Raw genomic sequence first — 15,935 nt, forward strand, 5'->3', positions numbered from 1 at the left:
TAGCTTTAGGACAGCAGCTCAACGAGATAATTACCTTTTGTTCTGATTCCTTGTGCTGGGTGCTGTTCTAAAGCAGCAAAGTTGGGGCAATTCTTTAGGATTATTTAGAAACCCCAAGGTTTACCCAGCAAATGATAACACCTCCTGGTTTTGAACAATGCCTTACTTCTGATTAAAGCAAAATGAGTTGCTAAGGTGAACAGATTGAGTAACCAAGCCCAATTAAGCATGCGCAATATGCGCTGTAACAACATTCACTCTTTGCTGAAGTCGTAAAACAGCTTTATTTTCTTTTGACTTCTGGCAGCCTGCCTCCAAGAGCCATTCATTCCTGCTTCTACCCAGCTAGCATTTCCACGAGGCTGCATCAGGAATTTGAGCTGCTTTGCCAAAGATGATGTTGCAGAGGGGAACAAAGAAATGCATCCCGCAGCCAGGAGCAGGAGAGCAGCACCTGCAGGGGCACCAGGCTGCCCTGGGAGAGCCCAACTCAGCAAACACCGGTTCCACCTGGGGCTAAACATGTAAGGGAATGTTTCAAAAGGCAGTTTTCCCCCAGCAGAATAGTTTGTAGCTTCAGGAAATCTACTTGTAGATTTCCAGAAGGAAGTCTAGACACAGGTATTGGCTCTAGGGCACAGGTACTTTAATTTGTTATTATTTTTGCTGCTGGGTTTGTTGTTTCTTTCGTAGAAGTTGACATAAAAACGATACAGAAATCTCACCTCTGTCTGTATCCAGAGCAACACACTTTGCTTTGGTACCAGAAGATGGAGCCACATGCTCACAGTTTTAAAGTGGTTTTTTTTTCCCCTCTTGTGCCATAAAACCCACCCAGGAAGCAGACAGTGCCTCGAAACTGCTCCCTTACCTTACATGAACTCGCTGTTTCAGAGTGTCTGTGTGCACAGCGAATCTGCTGCCTGCCCTACCCCTGTCAGCTGCCTCGCTCAGATGTTTCCATAACAACTCCATTTTCCTTGCTGCAAATATATTTTCTGAATTGCCTACCATGGCAAAATGAAATCGGGAAACAGAACCAACCAAGCCAGGCATTTCCAACAGCTAAAATATCACACTCTTCATTTCCTCAGTGGAAGGATATACTCTTAAAGGGAATCATAAATATCCCAGAACCACCAACACAAGATTCCTGACTCCTCATTTAAAAGGCCAAATAAAGGCAGATATAATTGTTATTCTGTGCCCTAAAGCTTAGCTATATGTGCTCAGGTGACAGAACAGGCTAGGTCTGTGCTCTGCTGCAGTCAGAGTAAGACAGGTATTTCACATGGCCAGGGTGTGCCTTTGCCCACCCCAACAAACCCCTGGCTCTGCTTCAAAACCTACTTCCAAAAAAAAACCCCAAAAACCAAACAAACAACAAAAAAAAAACCCCACCAAAACAAGAAAAAAACCCAACCCCCCCAAACAACAGCAAAATAAACAAACAAAACCAAACAAAAACAACTAAAAACCAGCCACGGTAGGGCATCTTCCACAGTCTGTTTGGGCTTTTTTTGCAGTAGGTTTTGCAGCAGAGCCAGCCCTGCCCATGGTCCAGCAGCAGTGGCAGCCAGGGAGCAGTGCTGAGCCCTCAGCTGCACCCTGAGCTCGTCAGGGACACAGGGCTGGAGCAGTGACATCCACTCTGCCCTTAGCCAGGGCTGCGCTGGTCCCACTGCTGGCAGCCAGCCCCAGCAGGCATATTAAGATGAAAGGGGCCTTTGTAAAGTGACACAGATCTGATGGGAAGAAAAACCCTTCCCTGAAGGTATTAAAGTCCATTAGGGCTCTCCTTTGTTGGCTGCTTGCTTTGGGTCAGCTGTGTGAGCAGCCACTCCTAGAGAGTCAGATCAAAGCAAGATAATGGCATCCCTAATAATGCCAGCAGAGATCTTTCAGGTAAAAATGCTTCTTGTTCAAGAGCACTCTCAGATCCTTTCATGTCTTTTTCTGGCCTGGCAATGCCCCTGGTTAGTACAGAACTGTTGAAAATACACAGGTTTAATTATTCTTTCAGCTGCTCTTTCAGACTGTTCTCAGGCTGCAGAAGCAGGCAACAGTTTACTCTCATCCATTGTCTCACTACAATGCTGCAACCTCTTTATAACAAATCCTCCATCACAACATTTAACACCTCTCTAATGGCACATTAAAAATGAAGTCAGCAAAGCATTCTATCAAAGTGTTCACAAAAAAACAACCCTGAACATTATTTTTTACAAAATCTAAGTACAGGAGATGGCACACAGCCTCCATAACCCCAACTGCAGCAGCAGATACTCACACATTGCTCCTTGGGGAGCCACCATGGGACAGGGAAAACCAGAAGGATGTGCTCAACACAGGGTGGGGCCCACACTGGGAGAGATTGACAAGTGTCATCCTCTGTCCTGAGCTTGTAGATACCATGAGAAGGCTCCAGCACCTGGAACAACCAGAGAAATAGTTACTATTAATTCTCAGCTTTTATTTAAAAATTTGTACTTGCAAGATTGTCTCCATTCAATTAAAGGCAACGCAAGAAACAAATCTGAGGAAAATGTCATATCAACCCTTTTGCCCCCATTTATTTCAGTGCTGTGGCCAAAAGTCCAATTACAGCTTTGGCTGCCAGGACTTCTGAGCAGTGGCTCCATCACTCCCTGTATGATTTTCAATAAACATTTAAAAACTTGGATTTTCTCCCTCTATAACATGGGTGCAGAAAAACCCACAACACCAGAGATTTGTGTCCAAAAAGGAGACAGAGGAGTCCTGTAACTTTATCTGAATAAAGGCTGAGGCCATGGAGATTTTTCCATGGGGTCTCTCAAATTCTTGGGGGATGCAGCCCCCTCTTTATGCTAAGTTCCTGGCCACTCTTCCTCTCCCCACTGGCAGAGGTATTCTGAAGGTACAGGCTCCCTGAATCCTCTACTCCATGCCCCCTGTAATACACACCCCCCTTTATTTTTTCTTTTATAACAAAACACTATTCATAACTGTCTTAAGCCTTTGTTCTTTTTCTGTAAGTTCAGGAGTTTATCACGGCCTTGGATGAGCAGCAGTCTGTGTCAATTAGTAACATTTTCCAGAACTGATGGTTTCTTCCCTCCCTATCTGTAAGTCCCTGGCCCTATCTACAAGCAGATTCTCATGCTCTGTTTGTAAGGACACATTCATCTTATTCTTTTCCCATGCAAACAACACTCAGAGTCCTTGGGGCTATGAAAACACTCTGCAGAGGTGCCAGGGAGCCCAGGCATTCCTCTCCAGAAACTGGAGGGACTTTCACACCCTTCCCAAGCACACTCTGGGTCCCCAGGAGAGCAGGGGCCCTGGCACAGCTGTGGAAGTTTTCCCAGGGAAACTGCAGGGCTGGGAAACATCTCAGCCACAGCCAGGGCAGCACCACCAAAGGGGATCAGCCTGGTGGATAAACCAGGGTATCACCACACAGGGGATAAACCATGCACCACAAACCCACAAACACTCGTGGGCACCCCCTGTTCTATGCTGTGTGACCCCAAACACAGCAGCAGCACTGCTCTCTCTGCTCTGAGAGCCATGGCAACCCCACACAAGGACAGCATTCCCCTGAAGCTGCCCTGGAATGGTGCAAGCTGAGGAAATCTCCGGGAAGAAGCAGAAAAGGCCACAGTGATGACTGACTGCTGTGTCTGCAAGATGGATGAGAATTTGAATTCCTTTGTAAGGGACCAAACATATCACTTAATAAAAACAAGGCATCCTACAATGAACCTCTCCTTCCCATATTTATTCCTCTCTAAACACAGCAGTGCACAGATTATAGGAAATGGTTTTACATTTAACTTCAACCCCAAGTGGTAAAGAAACGGATTGTATCTCACAATGGAAATTTGCATCTACCATCATTTAATGGATGTTTTATACATGCTATGTACTACTGTGTTTTTATGGAAAGGCAAAAAAATTACTTGGGAATTTGTTTTTAATTAAGCAATAAGGCTCAATGGGGTACTGCTATCATGCAATAAAACCACTCCTGGGGTGTTGTGAGGCATTTGGTCCAGATGAGTGCTTCAAATCACCCCCAGATTGTGATTAGATGATTACTCCCTGGAGTTAATATTAGATGGCTCTCTCTAGAGTTGTCTTATTGCTATTATAAAAAGTCTTCAACATGGGGAAACTAAGTAGCTTTTGTGCTTGAAGAAGATGAAGTTTGCAGTTTGTGCTGTTGAGTGGCTCTGTGAGCTGCGAGGGTCCCATAGATCACCTCACCTATTTAGCAAGCCTGAAAGATCATCTCAGGGCATTTCTCTGACCCAAACAGTTTTACAATTGTGCCTTTCTTTTTTTGTTTTTTTTTTTTTTTTCCAGAAGATGGAAGGATATAAACAGCAAACAACTCCAAAATGAAGCAATCCCAAGACAAGGTGCTGAGGAATTCAATTCACAGATATGATTTACCAGCTTTATCTTTTTGCTGGGAATAATGAATCCTAATTGCTATTATGCTAATTGTATTAATGAAGGCTAATGCATGCAGCAGCACAAGGGAGTCTCCCAGGTTGGGTCCACGAGGAGGTGCATGGCCTGAGGCATTTGTGAGGGCTCCCAAGCTAATGAAATCAAACAGCCCAAATGGTACAGAGCCAACCTGCAGTGCCTTCCCCCAGCTGCTCTTCAGGGGTGAGGTTAGAGATGAAATATGCCATTCTGGGAACAGATAAAGCAAAAGTAAAAACAAAAACAAAATAAATTTTAAAAAATAAAGAAAAAGAAAACCAAAGCATCCTGCATTTCAGTACACCAGTAAGAGAGAAATCTCAGGAAAATGTTAACTCTTCCAAAACTCTCCCAAAAATGCAGAATGGCATCACCTGGACATGGACAATTTTTGCAGAGCTTGAGCTGAAGAACAGAGCAGAATTCTCAGCTCCTCCTTCAGATGCCTCCTCAACAGCAACCACAAACCTCCTATTATACAACATCCCTCTGGTTTCTCAACCAGACACCAATTTTTGCACTTCACAAATTAAGGTGTGATCCTTCATACATCCTCTGTGTCACATCTCATACATCCTGCACCACCCAGGCAGCAACACAATCTCTAAAAGCCAATAAACCTCTTCCACCTCAGAAGAAATCCCCAATTCCTCATTCAGATCAGCATCTCTGCACCTGAAGATCCAGCATGTCAATGGATGGGGATCTCAGCCAAGCTGAGGTTTGCTCTCTTGGTTTCCAGGATGTCAGCGGAACACCTTGGAAAAAAACCACATCACATGGCTGTGTTCCCTTGCATTTGAAGATAACAAAAGGAAACAAAGATTTCCCTTTTTGTTCCCCCTTCACAGAGCTCTCTGCACATGCACTCAGTGCATGAACCTTCCCCAGGCAATGGCAGCAGATGCCTTCCTGCACAAAAGACACTGATGTGGGGCAAGGTCCCTTACAAAGAGAGGGTTTCTCCTTTCTGACCAATGCACACATTCAGCCTGGGTAGCAGTTACAAAGGAAAGAGACCAAAGCATGTTCTTCACATAAATAGAAGCTATATCCATAGGCAAAGCAGGGTTCAGGAATGACACTCTTTTATTTGTCTTTGACTAATCAGTCAATCAGTCATTTACATCTTTTTGCATTAGCCAGTGATTATCACACTCTGTTCCCCACACTTTTTCCCTGTTTCAATATTTGAAATGGCTAATCTACCTCAGTTTAGTCTTTGAAACACTTGCTCACCAGTTATTTGTTCACCATGATTTATCTTGTGCAATAAAGGCACACTGAATAGGAGATCACTGTTCAGACAGAACAGCAGCAGTAGGAAAAGGGCTCAGAAGAACGTGCCCAGAATGGTCCCTTCTGCAAGGAAGGCTGGGCTCAGAAGGTGCAGCTTTCTCTCAGCATGCTGAAAAATGCATTCAGGAGCTTTTCTGAACACCCCTCTTTTTCCCTCATTAATTTCATACATTTTGTTCTAACATTATATCCTTCTCTGCACTGAACACCTGCACCTCTCACAGTCCTGACATTTTATATTCTCCTACTTCAGCTTTTCCTCACCTTCACCTTTTGTATTCCAACTCCAGCCTGTTCCCACTATGGGGAACACTGCTCCGAGCAGGGGCTGCAGCATGTCAGGGCTCCTGCTCGTTCCTCAGTGTGTGCTCACCACTCCTGCAAATCAGGAGAGCTCAGACTTCTGAGCTTCCCTCTTGGGAGTCCCTGCACTGGGCAGTTCTTGGGTGCAGCCTGGAGACTCATCACAACCAATCCGCTCAGAAATTATTGATCATTATTGGTTATTCGAGACTGCAGTGCTGCACAGTTGGAACTTCACTCATGGAGCAGGGAGCAGGGCTGAGGTCTGAGCAGGGAAGGGTGCAGCAAACATCAACACAAACTTGTAACTTTAGAATCTGCAAATGTGAGAGGTTTTATCATCCTTGCACAAAGAGCTTTTGTGAGGATCGCTGGGATTGGTGAGCTGGGACATGGCCCTGTGGTGAGGCACGTGGGGTGTGAGTCAGGAGCTCTGGGGGATGCTCCTCAGCCCCTGGGTGATTCACTCTGAGCCAGAGCCTGCTGCTGCTGGAGGCAACAGCAAATCACCCACTGTTCTGTGTCAGTGATCCTGTGACCAAATGAAACAGCAAGAGTGGAACTCCCTGTGAGAAGGGGACAAACCCTCACAGTTATTAGAATTTACGCTGCCCTTCAAGATCCTGAGGATAAAGTGCTGCACACACACAGAGCCTCTGTAAAAAACAAAAGCATGTTGATTGAGCGTTGCTTTATGCAAAGGGCAGAACAGCAAGCAAAGGATGCTTTCAGGAATACTTTCATCACTTGTGCAATCATTTTGCAGCCAGGCTCCCAGAGCCTCTCAAGAAATGGGTAATTTCCTGCACCAGGGCTTAGAGATGCCCTGAGGCACAAGCAGCCTCTCAAACAGGTTTGCTGGGCAGCAGCCTCAAGGCATGAGGACCAGTGAGAATTTGGGAACTCGCACCTGAATTCCAGCCTGTACTGACAGAGCTGAGCATGGATGTGACTTCTGCACTGCCAGACTTGGAAGCAGGCATTTCTAAAGCAGGCAGATGAAGCTGGTAGTGCCTCAGAGACACAAATCATTCATGGCAAGTCACACATTTCTGAAGAGGCTGATTAGCTGAACCCCCAGGAGCCAGATCAGATAAACATTCATCCCCACACCCTCACTCAGGACAGAGGTCACTCATCCCTACAGGTAACCTGGATGATGAACACAAGTTGCCTTACTCCTTCATTAGGTCACAGTATGCCAAGCTCAATTCAGTAAAATCTCCATTGCTACAGGCTGTCTTGTCCACTGATTAAATGCCCCATGTAGTCAATTAGTTAAAATCACTGTCTATCCTATGATCACAGTGGGTTCCTAACATCCCAAACTGAATCTAAATACTGAGTTTTAGTCAAAATAATTTTATCAAATGCCTGGGTTGTTTTTCCTTCTTTTCCAAACATGCACTAAACATACACTGAGCTGAGAATTTAACAGATGTTTTTGTTACTATTATAATCTAATCTTTTCCTGCAGGCTGTTGTAGTAATTTTGCCACTAGAAGATAATAAAAAAACATTTTCTCCCCTGCAGAGCTTACCTTTGGCTGACTCAGCTGAGCAGCTGCAGTTTCCTTTACTTGCTTTGAAATTATTGCATCCCAATTGGGCAAGATATTTCTGCTACTGAGAAACAAGTGGCTTTGGAGAAAATGCCAGAGGCAATCAGATAAAGTCTCTTCACCTTGCTCTAGTTGCTTTAAAAGCTGGTAATTTGGGCTGCAGCTTTTTCAAGTGGTCCCACAAATGTTTGGGTTTACAGCCAGGAAAAACAGAGCTCCTGAGCCTGCCTCTCAAATAACTCTTAAGATTACTGGTGAAACTCTCAGTTTGCATCTCAGTGAGGAATTCGAGCAAGTGTGTAAGAGCTTCCAAAACAAACAAACAAAATACCAACAGAAAGTCAGCTCTCAATTGCAATTGCTTAACACTGACTGTGAGCACAAAGTGGATTTTGGGGCTTCCCTTGCCTCATGCAACACTTGCCTGAGCACGCCTCCACTTCTGACTGAAGAGAAACAAAAAACCTCCAAATCCCAGGTGGTTTGGCCAGCCCAATGCTGTGTTTGGCTGATGTGTTGTCCAGGTGAGCATGCTGAGAAACAACAAGAAAAATAAAATATTAAATCTCAGTAATAAAGACTATTATTAGCATAGTTTCATTAGCATATGAGAGCAAATTCAGAATAATTTTAGCATACAGGAGGCAAAAAACCAGTTTCAGAGTAATAATCTGTGGCTGGTTAGATCTGAATTAGCCTGACAGCTAAGACAAATTCTGGCATATTTAGTTCAGTGCTTTGTCTATTTATAGTTTACAGATATTTACAGTTATACCTTGTTTAAAGAACCCCAGCATTCTGTAGAGAATTAATTTCTAAGATGGGCAGATCTCCTCAGAGTTAGCAGTTCCACACAAACCAGCTCCCAGGTGTGAGAACCAGTCTGCAAAGGCAGACCATGCTCCTTGCACTGACAGACAATTCAGTCCCACAGAAAAGAGAGGACTGGAAAGCCCTGATATATACATATATATATATATATATATATATATATATATAACTTATATATCAGTATTATATAGTGATAACCTGAATCTGTCCAGCCCAGCAGCCTCCCCTCTGTGCTGAGCTTTCTCCCAGGTTTTCAGGGGTTTCTCAGTGACCTGATGGCTCTCTCTGCAATCCCCCCTCATACACTGCTAGGCACTGAACTTAGTCCATGTCCTCATTTATCTTCTCGTCTGACACAAACACAAAGTGTAAAGAAATAAGGTCTTTTGGAAGCTCCCACGATTGCCAAGCACTTTAGCTCTAAAGTGCACCATGAGCTTCCCAGCCCATATTATTATTACCAAAGAAAATGAAAACCTGGGAAAAAAAATATTTCTAATACCTTGACAGGTCCATCACTTCCCATTAAAAATAGAAAAGCTATTACAGAAAGTGAGCAAGCACCTGAATTATAGATCAGCCCAGGCCTGGGGTTGTGTGACTGCACCTGGCAAGGGCCAGAGCTCGGGTGCCCTGCAGCACCTTCAGCAGTGCTGGGGACACTCACAGCCTCTGCCCACCAGCCCCACCACCCTCCTGGCACTGTCATGAGTGGGAGAGAGGAATGTAAAAGATTTCCCTGCAACGCCAATTCGGTGTTAATAGAGCATTCTCTACACAGACATGTGTAAGTGTAACTACAGAAGTGGTGAGAAGCTGTGATCCAAGGCTTGGGAGCAGGTCTGGTTTCTGTTTTGGACCAGTGTAATGTGTAGTTCTATTTATATCCTTCTTCTTAACTGTGAAACACCGGGGGTGCTTTATCACTGAAACAATCTTTACACAATGCCATCCATGTGTACCCTTCTGCTGGATGGAATATAACGTGATTAGGGGGTGATCAAACTGGAAACTTAAAACTGCCAGCAAACTAATTACACTGAGCTGTGCTTGTGGGGCCAAGAGGAGAGTGTGCAGGAGGGTGCTGGATGGCAGCAGGGCACACAGAGCTATGGGGCACACACACAGCCATGGGGCACAGGCAGCCATGGGGCACACAGCCGCGGGGCACAGACATGGGGCACACAGGAATGGGGCACACACAGCCGTGGGGCACACAGGCAGGCGTGGGGCACACAGGCAGGCGTGGGGCACACACAGCCGTGGGTCACAGAGCCATGGGGCACACAGCCATAGGGCACACAGGCAGCCGTGGGGCACAGGCAGTCCCCCTCACGGCCCTGTGGGGCCGTCCCAGCCCCGGCAGCCCAGCCCGGCCCCGGGGCGCCCATTGGCGGCGGTGGCGGTGGGCGGGGAGCGGCAGCGGGGCCCGGCTCTGGAGCGGAGCGGAGCCGTCCGGCGCGGCCCGCGGGAGCGTTACCGGGGCCGGTAGGTACGGGCCGAGCGGGGCTGGGTTCGGGCGGCGCGGGGCGGCGGGGAGAGCCGGGGTTCGGTGTGGGACGGAGGGGAGAGCTGGGGCTTTTCCGCTGCCGGGCCGGAGCGGGGGACAGGAGCTGTCTGGCGGCTCCGCTCCACCAGCCGTCGAACAGAGCGGCGAAGTGAGGGGGCCATGCGGACTGCCGGCTTCGACCCGGGGTCCCGCGGTGTGCGCTGCCCGTCCCGGGGATCCCGCGGTGTGTCCTGCCCGTCCCGCGATCCCCTGACGCGTGTGCGGAGCTTGCGGCCCGAGCACGGCTCCAGAGGGGAGGGTATGCTGAGGTTTTTAGAAGGGAGGGTGTGTTGGGGTTTTAGAGGGACTCTAAGTCCCAACTTTGCCCGCGTACCAAACCCGGACGCTGTCCCGCTGCGGAGCTGTAAGCGGGACCCCGCGTGGGCCTGCGCCTGTCCCAGAGGGGCGCTGAGCTCCCGGGCGCTGCGAGGGACAGCGAGGGACAGTTGTCGCTTCCCTGGCGGTCCCCTCGGCAGCCAGCCCGTGTGTGTCCTTGGTCACGAGTCCGGAGAGCCTCGGGATGAGTGCGGGGACAGGGAGCGGGGCACGGACGGGGTAAGGCTCTGCCTTGAGTTTCGTGGTTTTCCCTCTTCCTCCCTCCCTTCCTACCCTTCCTGCGCTGCTTGGGCGCCTCTGAGCCTGGCTGGCACTTGCAAGCGCCACAGCTGAGCTCAGGCTGTCACCAGCGGGTTCGGTAGCATCAGCCCGAGCTCCTCAAAGCCTGCCCGGCCGTCCCTTTGCTCTGGCCCTGCTGAGCAGCAGTGGCGAGCAGCTTGGCAGCTCAGTCAGTCCCTGTCCCACCGGGACTGTCACATTCCTAAAGGCCCCCTGTGACAGCCAGCCCCAAAATGTGCATGTGCTGAGTTGGGTTCCTTGTAAGCACGGCAGGAAGGGGCTTACCAGAGCCTGCCCTCCTTACCCCTGCAGTTACAGCGTGCCGGGAGAGGGAGAAGCGAGCTGAAATGCCCTCCGGCAGGAAAAGGAGAGGAACTTTGTTCTTCTTGCTCTAAATGCCTGCTCGGGCAGCTGCATCCTACTTGCAGCTTGGTGAGCAAGAGCTTATGCCAGCCCTAACTCCAGGAGAGATTTCTCAGAGCAAGGCAGAAAGAGGGATTCAGGAAAAGTTGCAGAGAGATGAGGCTCGGGGCATTCCCTGCTGGCAGCCCTCAGCAGTGAGATCTGGGTGTCATGGACCATCCCATGTGTGGTATGCATGAGGTATGCAGTGGATACCAGGGCTGTCAGCTCTCCCTGATGGCAGGAATGGAAGGATCAGGTGGAACAGCTCTGTGCATCGGTACACCTAAGCCTTAGGTACATACAGACTTGAAAAACATACCCCAGACTTGCTGACCCGTGAGCTGAAGCTGAAATGCTGTGCCTGGCAGGCATCAACATGGCTGTTTATAATCACAAGTGAACAAGCCCGCATTGTTAAGTGTTGTGGCGTGCTTACTTCTGGAGGGGAGTGCCAAGCTGGTGGTTCTTTTCCTTTGAACATCAGTCATGTTCACTGCATAGTATTTGATCACATGCAGACCCAGCAGATCTTGATGAAAAAAACAGCCCCAGAATTTGCCATGCCAGAAACTTCTGTGAAAAGCAGCATGCCAGAAAAACACATCTTGCCACCTTAATTTCAGCTGGGTAAGGTGCTGCTGCTGCTGCATGTGGTACATGGGCACATGTAGCACTTGCTAATAAGCACTGTCACCATGCTGACCTGACACAGCAAACTTAAGCAAACAGGAAAAAAAATAATTTACCAAAATGAATAAAGTAGATTAGACTTCATACCCTCACTTTGTTCCAAAGGGAGAGGCTCTCATCTCCCAGGAAAGCAGACCATAGTAACACTCAGCAACTATCTTTATTTACCAGATTCACAAAGTGCCTGCATTCCAAAGTCAAACTGTGGATTATTTGCAGTGAGTCACAGTATTAACATGAAATTGGGTTTTATGTGGTTGGTCAAGCTGAGCTCTGTGTGGAACTCGGGGCAGGATGGATCTGGCTTGTGATGGGATGTGATGAGTCAGCCCCCCAGATGGCTGTTTCTGCCCCCCTACCTGAACAGGAATAACACAGAGTGAATTGTCCAAGCCTAAAGGTAGGCACTGTGAGTCCCACTCCTACCATTTTATTTTTTTTAACTTTTTATTATGTGTATGTGCTGTTCTCCAGTCACTTCTGCCTGAGGTGGAGAGAGATGGGAGGAAAACATTCTGCTTTTGCATCCCACGAAAACTCCTTCAAGAAATACCCTGAGCTAGAGCAGCCAACAATTGTAGTCTTAGCAGAGAAGATTTTCCCACAACAGAGTTGGCTTTTCTTAGGTTAACTCGTGGTATTTTAACTAGGGAGCAAACCAGAGGGTGGAGGAGTAGGGACATAGCTGCAGGTAGAAGTCTGATGTGTAATGAGAGCTCACCTTTGGTTTTTTCACACTACAGGATTGTGTCCAGCCCCTTCTCCTTTTGCTCCATGCAGTAAGTCCAAGAGGGACCCAGGTCAGTGCATCAGCTAAAGCTTTCACAGCAGCACAGCTTACACTCCTCTTTGGAAAGGATTTCAGGTTTCCTGGCTCTGTGCAGGCAAGGTCTCTATATCTGACAAAATATTTTAGTTTCCACTGGAATCTGGTGTCAGAGATCCCTAGAAGCAGTCATGTCAAGTACCATAAGTTCTTGAGAGGTTGGGGCATGCTTCTAAACTACATAAAATGAAAGAGGCAGGCTAAGAGCTCCATAATCCAGCAGCACAATGGAAGGAAACTGGTGGGACTGCTTTGGTTTATCCCATTTGGTGTGGCTGGTGCCCAAAATTCTTGACAGCATATTATTGCATTCACAGACTTTGCACACCAAGGATCCCAAGCTGTAATTTGAGTTTTTCCTGTATTATTTGTGTGCTCATCTTGCTCTTTCACACAGAAACTCCTCATCCAGGGATGTGTGGAGAGATCATATCCCAGGATAGGTGGAGTCTGGGTAGCCCTAGTCAGGGAGTTTGTGGACAGCAGTTTGTCCTGCCTGTGTGCTCTTCAGCCTCATTTGTGTATTTGAGAGGGACAGGGTAAAGACACCTGGTGCTTATTGCAGCAGGACATCTCCTCTCCCTGCACAGATGCACTCAGGCTGATGGAGCCACGCTGGGAATGGAGGCTCTCTCCTCTCTGATGACAAGGGACAGGACCTTGGCCCAGCTGCTGCACGTTGTGCCATGGCAGGTTGGCTGGGGAGTGCTGTCAGCTCCTGCTGCTGCAGGCAGCCCTGGATTCCCCCTCTGGCTGCAGCCTGGCCAGAGCACTCAGGGAATGTGAAGTGAGTGGATGTGCCCAGCAGTGCCCAGCCCCACCCAGTGCACTCCTGGGCTTTGAGGCCCTGAGGATTCACATCCCCCCTGCAGCTTGAGGGGGACCCCGAGGAAGGCAGCTCTTAGGAGCACTCAGCACTCAGTGAAAGCTGTTCCTGCAGGCTGGGTCACTCCAGTTAGGTCTGCCATGGCTGAACCTTGTGCCTTTTCACCCTAGAGAGGGAAGCTCTGGGAACCCAGAGGAATTGCCCAGTCTGCCTGCCAGATGGATCAGCTGAGAGGTGCATGGTTTGCAGCAGCTCTGTGGTTTCCCTTCCAGCACAGCAAAGGGGTGACTGGGGGTGAGGAGCAAGGGTAGAATGTCCCACACACACGGGACCAGGCATGTTGTCATCCTCCTCTTCCCTCCAGCCTCCTTGGCAGCAGGGACTCTGGGCAAGGAGCACAGGGATAGCAGTGGAGAGCAGCTCTGCATGAGTGCTTCCATCAACCAGCAGCCGCAAGCAGGGTAACAGCACATGGCCCTGTGATCTCGGAGCTGCCTTGTGATGGCTGAGCTCCCTCTGTGCAAGAGGAAATGACTCACATTGCCATGGCCAGCTGGCCTTGGGCAGCACCCTCCAGCCTGCAAGGGACAAGGAGAAAATCCACTGCCAGGGAGCACCTCCCTTAGTGCAGCCTGCCAAGAGCCAGCAGCTGCTTTCACTTCAGGGTTACTCTTACCTGGGTTTCCTGCTAGAACAAAGCACAGCACAGTGTCAAACCCCAGACTGAGTGAGAAGGAGGGTGCAGAGGTGTGGGAGAGATGAGTGTGCTGCATTCCACTTCCCCTTCAGCAAAGCTCACTGTTTTCAGAATGATGTGTCTTGCATTTGGAAGCACTGTCAGTCCTGGGATAACAGAGGAAAGGCTGAACTTCTGTGGGTTTATTCACATCATGGGGGCTTTTTAAATTTCCTTTTTTTACCCTTTTTGTCATGCATGGAAGAGGTGATACCACAGAGTTTTCTTTTGCTCCTGCCTCAGCTCAGGCCCAAAATGGAGCTGTGGGAGGTGTGTGTCTGTAAGCAATCCTTGAGAAAGCAGGTGTGCAGTCAGAAACAGGAGGTTTGCTCTCTATGGATCTGCATAAAATCAGGTTCAGATCAAGCAGCTTTTTTTTCTAAGGGCACACAGGGAGACTGGTAAAAAGCACAACCAGGAAGACCTGGCTTTGCCTTCAAGGGCTTCCATTGCTGTAAATTGAACCTTCTAAGTATAGCTTGGGCTGTTGCAAAATGAGGTCAGAAAGTTTGAAGATTTTATTTAGAAAGATAACAAACCACAGCCAGATGTGCTCATGAGATCACCTGTAGCCTCAGGAGTATCTCACCTGTGCATCCACTGGCTACTCACCCTCACCCTGGTGCAGGTGTCTGCAGTTTCACCTCTTCCTTCTGTGTTTTCCTCTCTGCAGAGGGAGCTGGACATGATGGACCACCTTGCAAACACGGAGATCAACAGCCAGCGCATCGCTGCTGTGGAGAGCTGCTTTGGGGCTTCTGGGCAGCCCTTGGCCTTGCCGGGCAGGGTGCTCCTGGGAGAAGGGATTTTAACCAAGGAATGCCGCAAGAAGCCAAAGCCTCGCATCTTTTTCCTCTTCAACGACATCCTGGTCTACGGCAGCATCATCCTCAACAAAAGGAAGTACAACTCCCAGCACATCATCCCCCTTGAAGACGTCACTCTGGAGACGCTGCCGGACACCCTGCAGATGAAGAACCGCTGGATGATCAAAACCTCCAAGAAGTCCTTTGTGGTGTCGGCAGCGTCCCTGACGGAGAGGAAGGAGTGGATCAGCCACCTGGAGGAGTGCATCAAGCACCTGCTGAGCAAGACGGGCCGGCAGCCGTGCAGGGAGCCCGCGGCGCCCTGGATCCCCGACAAGGCCACGGACATCTGCATGCGCTGCACGCACACCAAGTTCTCCACGCTCACCCGCAGGCACCACTGCCGCAAGTGCGGCTTCGTCGTGTGCGCCGACTGCTCCCGCCAGAGGTTCCTGATGCCCAGGCTGTCCCCCAAGCCCCTGAGGGTCTGCAACCTGTGCTACAGGCAGCTGCTGGCCGAGAAGAAGAAGGAGGCGGAGGCGGATCGGAGGCAGACGGAGCCCATCCCCTCTGCCACGCAGGGCTACGAGCCCTCCAGCGGCGATGAGAGCGACAAGTCTGACGATGACAGGGCTGAGCACTGGCCAGCTGACTCAGAGTTTTATACCTCACAGGTATCCTGGTCATCTTTCCACAGCTGACCTCTCTGGGAGCTGGTGGTGTTTATACACTGGGAAGCCAACCTCTGGCCTCCAGTGCGTGTCCTTCTCGATGGTTTCTCTGAAGGCCGTGCCTAGGCAGGTGGGTCCTGGCCCCTGTGTGTGCTGTGAGAGCTGATACAAGGTTTCCCCTCTGAAAATGTCTCATACGATGTGAGCACAGAGAGAACAGCTCAGTGAAGAGCATTGAGGACTGGGGCAGTGCCCTGTGGATCAGTCTTGGCCAAATGAGCTCACCTTCAGTGCCTTATTCTTCATCTCTGCTAAAACATCTCTTGTTTGAAATGGT

At 49.0% G+C, this 15,935-nt stretch overlaps 1 protein-coding gene across 1 annotated transcript; it reads left to right on the forward strand.

Moving 5' to 3' along the window:
• Window positions 1-9,906: 9,906 nt before the first annotated feature.
• Window positions 9,907-15,628, forward strand: PLEKHF1 (pleckstrin homology and FYVE domain containing 1). Its single transcript, XM_054269517.1, has 2 exons — window positions 9,907-9,966; window positions 14,795-15,628. The coding sequence occupies exon 2, from the start codon at window positions 14,807-14,809 to the stop codon at window positions 15,626-15,628; it is 822 nt and encodes a 273-aa protein (XP_054125492.1). The 5' UTR covers window positions 9,907-9,966; window positions 14,795-14,806.
• Window positions 15,629-15,935: the final 307 nt, after the last annotated feature.

The sequence above is a fragment of the Melozone crissalis genome, unplaced genomic scaffold (assembly GCF_028551555.1).
Source record: "Melozone crissalis strain CALT ecotype California unplaced genomic scaffold, PUWL_Pcris_2 ptg000007l_1, whole genome shotgun sequence".
Classification (NCBI taxonomy): Eukaryota; Metazoa; Chordata; class Aves; order Passeriformes; family Passerellidae; genus Melozone; species Melozone crissalis.